The 8,107-nt window shown below is 37.7% G+C and overlaps 1 protein-coding gene across 1 annotated transcript; it reads right to left on the bottom strand.

The window, feature by feature from the left end:
* Positions 1-5,050: 5,050 nt before the first annotated feature.
* Positions 5,051-7,171, bottom strand: LOC120086523 (uncharacterized). Its single transcript, XM_039043222.2, has one exon. The coding sequence runs from the start codon at positions 6,612-6,614 to the stop codon at positions 5,235-5,237; it is 1,380 nt and encodes a 459-aa protein (XP_038899150.1). The 5' UTR covers positions 6,615-7,171; the 3' UTR covers positions 5,051-5,234.
* Between the last annotated feature and the right edge of the window lie 936 nt (positions 7,172-8,107).

Here is an 8,107-nt window from a genome sequence, read left to right as displayed (position 1 = left end):
GACCCCTAGAGCTGATTCACTCAGACCTTTGTGGGCCTCTAAATGTTAGAGCTAGAGGAAGGTATGAATATTTTATCAGTTTTATAGATGATTATTCCAGGTATGGGCATGTTTACCTAATGCACCAAAAGTTTGAAACTTTTGAAAAGTTCAAAGAGTATAAGGCTGAGGTTGAGAACCAATTAGGTAAAAAGATTAAAACACTTCGATTAGATCGAGGTGGTAAGTATATAGACATGGAATTCCATAACTATTTTATAGAACATGGAATTCAGTCTCAACTCACAGCCCCTGGCACACCTCAACAGAATGGTGTGGTAGAGAGGAGAAACAAAACCTAGTTGGACATGGTTCGTTCCATGATGAGTTACACTCAGTTACCAAATTCGTTTTGGAGACACGCAGTTGGGACTGCGGTGTATATTTTGAACATGGTTCCCTCGAAAAGTTTTTCTGAAACACCTTACGAGCTGTGGATGGGACGTAAAGGAAATTTACATTATTTCAAGAGTTGGGATTGTCCAGCACATGTGTTGATGCAAAATCCTAGAAAGTTGGATCACCGTTCAAAAGTGTGCCTATTTATAGGCTATCCAAAAGAAACAAAAGGTGGTTTCTTTTATGAACCACAGGAAGATAAAGTATTTGTATCGGTAAATGCAACCTTCCTGGAGGAAGATTATATAAAGAACCATCAATCTCGCAGTAAGCTAGTAATAGAAGAAATGTCCAGAGAAATGACAAATGCATCAACAAGAGTTGTTGATCAAGCAGGTCCTTCAACAAAAGTTGTTGATAGAGCAGGTCCGTCAACAAGAGTTGTTGATGAAACTGATATTTCATATCCTTCTCAAGAGTTGAGAATGCCTCGTCGTAGTGGGAGGGTTGTGCAACAGCTTGATCGGTACATGGGTTTAACTGAAACTCAACTCATCATACCAGATGATGGTTTTGAAGATCCATGGTCTTTTAACTAAGCAATTAACGATGTGGACAAAAAGCAATGGATTAAAGCCATGGACCTTGAAATAGAATCTATGTATTTCAATTCTGTTTGGGATCTTGTAGATTAACCAGAAGGGGTAAAACCCATTGATTGCAAGTGGATATACAAGAGAAAACGAGACCAAGCTTGTAAGGTATAGACCTACAAAGCTAGACTTGTGGCAAAAGGGTTTATCCAAAGGGAGGGGGTAGATTTTGAAGAAACCTTCTCTCCAATTTCCATGATAAAGTCTATTAGAATACTTTTGTCCATAGCCACATTTCATGATTATGAAATATGGAAAATGGATGTCAAGATAACTTTTCTAAATGGCTATCTTGAAGAGAGTATCTATATGTCTCAACCAGAAGGGTATTTATACAGCAGGGTCAAGAGCAAAAATTTTGCAAGCTTAATTGATCCATTTATGGATTAAAACAAGCTTCTAGATCTTGGAATATGAGATTTGATGCTGCGATCAAATTTTATGGCTTTGAATTAAATGTTGACGAACCCTGTGTATATAAGAAAATCGTCAACAAAACTGTCACTTTTCTGGTGTTGTATGTTGATGATATTCTACTCATTAGGAATGAGGTAGAATATCTAGCTGACGTTAAGAAATGGATGGCTTCACAATTCCAAATGAAAGATTTGGGAGAAGCACAATATGTTCTTGGAATCCAAATAGTTCAGAATCGCAAGAACAGAACATTAGCATTATCTCAAGCATCTTATATAGACAAGATATTGTCTAGGTATAAAATGTAAAATTCCAAGAAAGGATTTTTACCTTTCAGGCATGGAATTCATCTGTCTAAGGAACATAGTCCTAAGACACCTCAAGAGGTTGAGGAAATGAATCGAATTCCATATGCATCTACATTTGGGAGTTTGATGTATGCAATGTTGTATACTCGTTTCGATATATGCTATGCCACAGGAATTATTAGCATATTTTAGTCCAATCTTGGTCATGACCATTGGACTGTTGTTAAAAACATTCTCAAGTATCTGTGGAGAATGAGAGATTATATGCTCGTGTATGGTGCTAAGGATCTGATCCTTACAGGATACACTGATTTTGACTTTCAGACCGATATTGATTCAAGGAAATCAACTTCAAAGTTAGTATTCACTCTTAACGGAGGAGTTGTGTGGAGAAGCATCAAGTAGAGTTGTATTGCAGACTCCACAATGGAAGCTGAGTATGTAGTTGCAAGCGAAGTAGCAAAAGAAGCAGTATAGCTCAGAAAGTTCCTGACAGATCTGGAAGTGGTTCCTAATATGCACTTGCCTGTCACTCTCTATTATGACAGTAGTGGAGCAGTTGCAAATTCAAAGGAATCATGAAGCCATAAAAGGGGAACGCATATCGAGCAGAAGTACCCTCTCACCAGGGAGATTGTACACAGAGGAGACGTAATCGTCACCCAGATTGCTTCCAAAGACAACTTAGCTTATCTATTTACAAAGGCCCTCTCGGCTAAAGTGTTCGAGGGTCACCTAGTAGGACTAGGTCTACGAGTTTTGTATCATTAAGGCAAGTGGGAGTATTTATAGGTATTGTAATGCCCTAGTATATTGTATTGTAAGTTTTATTCTCTCCATGTATACTCAACATTATATATATTTGTATATATTGATCCACTAGAGTTTTAGTCCAAGTGGGAGTATTGTTGGGTTTTATTCCTAAAACTCGCAGTTTGTAGAATGATAAACATTTTCTATAATCAATATACTTATTATTGATTTCATAAATTGTATAAAATTCTAAATCCAATAAACTAAGACCCATGACTATTGTATCAGTACTTGAACTTTATGTGGAGACATAAGAGTGGATCAGGTTCGAGTATATAATCAAACTAATCTATGGTACATGAATAAGATTGGGTACCTTATTCTGATAACACCATTGGATGCGACCTACTCTATGATTGTTACAAAGAGTTGTAAAGTGCAACATATGATGTGATCCTAATTCGTACATGTTATGACATGAGGAGTGGGAGCGTCCTATACAATGAGTTTGCATAAGATCAAAACCAAGAAATAAGTCACTCTTACTTTATAACATTGTTTACTGTATAAGACTGACTATTTCACCTAATTGACCTAGGTAACTCAATCTTAATCCTGAGCTAACTATGAACTCCTGTTTATTCGAGATTGCCCTTAGATTTGCATAGGTTAGGGTTGGCTCAATAGCATCAGCTCAATAAGACTTCCATTTCAGGGGTAAGACCAGATAGATAGTTGGGGACATAAGGTGCAAGACGGAGTTCACACCTACCCGATTTAGGATAGGAGAAAGGTTGTTCTCTCAAGTAGTCTTGAACAAGGGGCCCACCTTCTTACTGGGTTGAGACGTAATCTCGGGAGTAAAACAGATATTTGACCCAGCCATTATTAAGAACAACCTGTGAAGGGTCGACTTGCTGATTATGGTTAAATCATGTGGACATAATATATCAAGTGCAACTATGGGCTTTAGTGGAGTGACCCATTAGTTAACGAATGGGGATTAATTCGGTCTAATGAGTTTACCCAATTAATCTCGGATCGTTGAAGCCCATGATCTGTAGGTTCGCGAGGTCCCCTTACTAACTCGTAACGGACTAGCTCTAGAATATCGTGATAAGTTAATTTGAAACATTCAAATTAGAATTAAGGGAATTAGTAATTATGTGAGATATAATTACATATTTAATTTGAGAATTAAATAGGAGAATTTATATATTTAAATATAATTTAAATATATAAAGATGGATTTGTGTAAAAATTAATTTAATATTTGATATTAAATCAATTAAATTTAATTTAAAATTAATTTACTTTTCAGTTTTAAAATCAAAATAAATTTTAAAATCAAAATTTGATTTTTGGGATAAAATTAAAAAAGAGAAAACAAAACACAAAAATGGAAAAAGCTTGTTTTCCATTATCCATCTTTCAAGTTACTCACACAACGTGCATTCAACTTTGCCTTGTCTTCTCCAAGTATGAGCTGCAACTCATGCAACTCTCTCCTTTACATGTTAATCTACAATATAGTGAAGAGATTGGAGTGAAAATCAGACATGCAATCTATAGAGAATTTTAGAGAAAATTCGAGTTGAAGATAGGGTTCTTCACCAAGATTGCTGCTGTGAGCTTTTCTTCTTCATCCCTTGATTCAAGCTTGTTTTGAGTCCCACAACTCAATCTAGAGCACTAAGAGAATAGTGGGGAAGATCTTGAGGTGGTCTACAAGAAGATTCGGAGAAGATAGCAGTTGGAGAAGGAGCTTTGAAGAAGTTCTACAAGAGGTATGTCTTGAAACTCACTTGTTTTCTGCAAGAGCATGCTATATATTTTGCTAAAATTAGTGAATTAGAGTGCTTAGATGATCCTTGTACTTCCGCTGTTGCTGATACAATCCTATACAATTCAGCTTGGCACGCCTTGAGCTTCAATCGATGACATTTGATGGGAATTTGGCTGAATTGATAGCATTCAAACCCTTGATGATAGAGGCGAACGATGGAAACAGTGTTGGATTGGAAGATGACAACAACGAATAAAACCGGATGGAAACCACGGATAGATACAACACTCGAATGAAATGACATGGATGGAGACAGAACACAAATGGGACCCACAAATGGAAACGAATCTTGGACATTAGCACTGGATCTATCACGAATAGATGGTGCACCAAGTAGACTTGGGAGGCTGACAACGGAGACAATGCACAAATGGGACCCACGAATAGAGATGAATTTAGGAGGTTGGCATTAGATCTACCACCATCGGATGGTGCATAAGCCACAGACGTATCTGGGAGACGCAGATCTTCCTTTGTGAGCGCACAAACCAACGGATAGGGACGGAGCAGAGACACGGACATAATGGATGTGCACGAATGGGGATGTATATGGACATGATGGCAGAGTCTACCAGTGGTGCTAACAATGTTGTCTGACCCTTATTTTGTGCTCTGATACTATGTGGAAATTCAATATTTTATTCACAATTAGATCATTTACAATATGGAATGCAAGAATTAATATAGTAACAAAATGGATCTAAATATAGACTAAATTAAGGATAACAATAGAATACATATATAGGAATATCTTACATTAGATCTTAAATCATCAATTGACCAAAAAATTTAAAGTGACTAAGAAAAATTTAATATAATATCTAACATTGGGTTTCCAATTAATTTTGAGGTTTGGTATGATTTGGCAAATAAAAACAACTAGGAGTACAGTGGATCTGGTGGAGTAGTAGCATTCATGAATTCCTCATCAGCCTCAAGAACACTCATGAAATCTGGTCGAAGACACAGCTCCAAATCTATACTTCCTCCTCCTTGAGATCCAGGGTAACAAGATACTTTCCCGTCAAATTTATGCGCATACCCACTTCTAAGAGCCAAAGCCTTTCCCATTCCAAACACATTCCCATACTTGTTGAATCTGGGAGAGCTTCCCATCATCACACTCAATGGGTCAAATAATTGGGCAATTTGGTACACAAACGGAGATTCCAGCCACTTGTTCACGTGATCTCGCACCTTCTCGTCGTCGTGGTTCACTACAGCCTCGTGCAATTTCCACGCCGCCCACCCGAGATTGTTTTCCAGCAGTTCCTTTACAATGGCAACTCCTCGTACGGTTTGAATCGAATTACCAAAATAATTTTCGGGTAGCGGTGGATTAAGCCTTGATCTGTTGTTAATTGCCAATCTGCACCCCGTGGTTTGATCGGGTGATAGGCCACGGGCTCGTGTTATGCTTCTCCAGACAAGTGCAGATAAGGATTGGAAGGAGGAGATTTTGTTGGTTTTGTACTCTGTGTTTGCTCTGACTTTGAGAATGGCCAAGGATTCAGAGGAAAAATGGAACATTCTTTCCCTAAGTTGGGGTGCTTCAAATTTGGTAATAAATTGATCTGGATTTGTGAATGGGAGTTTCAGGATTGGACCGTGGCCCTCGGGGAACCAACGCGGGAGGATTGGTGGGCGTGAAATTGAAAAAGTGCCGTCCTCTGCTTGAAATATCTCAGACCACATGTTGAAGAAATGCCAATAAGAAGATCCATCGACGATGCTGTGGTTAATGGAACACCCAATGAAGACGCCGTCCAGTAATTCAGTGACCTGAACGGACAGTAACGATCTGGAATGACCGTCGTGGTTGACTGCCCTGTCATGGTCAAATAAAGATTGAACAATTACCGGCACGTCGGTGGGTGAAAGGATATCGGAAATCGTCATGTCGAGACGGGCGTGGATGAATTTGGCTCCGGGGCTGTTGTTGCAGTCAACATAAACGAGGCAAGAACCTTCATCTTCATATCGAATTGTTGCGAGTCGTCCGGCGAGTGGGTAGAAATGAACGAGGGCAATTGAGAGTGAGTGTTTGAGCTTTTTAAGCAGACTGTCGATGAATTGGCCGCCATCGTCGAGGGCAGTGGGAGGTTTGGCATAGAGAAGACCCTTTTGGATGTATTGGACGGAGAGCATGAGAAGATCCCATGGGCTAAGGTAATATGGTTGCTTTGATTCTTCAGGAGTGGAGTGAGGTTTGATGAAGCACTCTGAAATGCAGTGAACATTTTGGGGAGTGGGATTCATATCCTCAGAATTGTGGGAAGGCACTCTGTTATGCTGTTATTGATTTGTCGAGCGGCTTGTTTGATTAAATAGAAGGTAGGTAGTTAAGGTGAGGCAAAAAGTTTGATCTTTGGGGTACATAATTCCAACTCCCAATTTGAATAGGTTTCGTGAGGAACAAATAAAGGTTTAAATAATCAAAGATTTACGACTGTAGCTACCAACCGCAGATGTTTCAACTTTCAAATGTTTTAAACCTCGAAGCTTCGTGGATATGGGATGCGCTGACACACTAGTGCTGTGCGCGGGAGGTTAGTTTCCTTAAAATTCTGTCTTCCTAGGAATTACACCAGAAAAAAATTGACAAAAATTGGTTCATCCAATTTTTTCATTTCTGGAAACGAGTTGAGACATATTTGGATACGAAAAAGTTCTTGCAGATATCTCTTTCTAAAAAAAATTCGAAGGTCTGCATCGTTTCTAATAATAGAAGTATGGACATGAATTAGGTATCTTCTCATGATTAGGTGGGGAATAGGGAGGAGGTGGAAAAAAAATTTCCCGTGAGCTAAACGAACGGGGACGGAGATACCACCCCACCTCAGTTAGCTTTTACATATTTATTTAATATAGTTATCTAACGTTATGTTATTATTATTATATAAATATTACATTTATATTTCAAATTTGATTATTTATTACAAAACCTACTGAATATGTTTAAATGTTTAAATTTAGATTATATATGTGAATAATTTGATTTATATTTATTTCTTTCTACTAAAAAAATTAATTAGCTTTTTTAGGTCTGGAAAAAATTCCCCGCAAAGAACCCAATCCCCACGAATTCCCTATGGGAATCCTCGTCCCAATTTCCGTGGGAAATTTCACGGGATGGGGAATGAAATGGGGAGTGGGAATGAGGATAGGGAATGACATCCCCGACCCCACCCCATCCCGTGGACATCTCTATTCATAATCTTTTCCATTCTCTTTTGATAACTCCATTATAATGCACCAACATACGAGTCATTACTTTCTAAAAGAACATACAAGATGAATTAATAAGTAATAGAAAATACCAAGAAAAAACTTTTTTAAAAAAACTAAAACCGATGAAAATCTTGGGGTATGTCTCGGTGCAAATCATGTCTTGAATGTCATCTTAGTTGCAATCTCGGTGTGAATCATGGTTAAAAAAAGTAAATTAGAAGTAGACTATGATTTGAACCAAAATTTAAGTAATTTGATCATGATATAGATCGAGACACATAAAATTCAATCGAATTTTAAACCTATAGATCGGAATGTAAATTGAGTTTCATTCATTTCAACAGAAAAATCTAAAAGAATTTTTTGACGTAAAATTTCAGACATAAGGGTAAGGCATTAATTATTTTTAATTTACCAAGGATTTGAAGCTTCGTGGATATGGGAAGAGTTTGACTCAAGTATATTAAGAGGTGATGTAAATGAAGATTTTTTCATAAGATAATGTCATGTTGTAAAGTCTG

This window comes from Benincasa hispida, chromosome 9, assembly GCF_027475165.1.
Source record: "Benincasa hispida cultivar pf3 chromosome 9, pf3_genome.v1.1, whole genome shotgun sequence".
Taxonomy (NCBI): Eukaryota; Viridiplantae; Streptophyta; class Magnoliopsida; order Cucurbitales; family Cucurbitaceae; genus Benincasa; species Benincasa hispida.
This window is presented reverse-complemented; position numbering and strand designations above follow the sequence as displayed.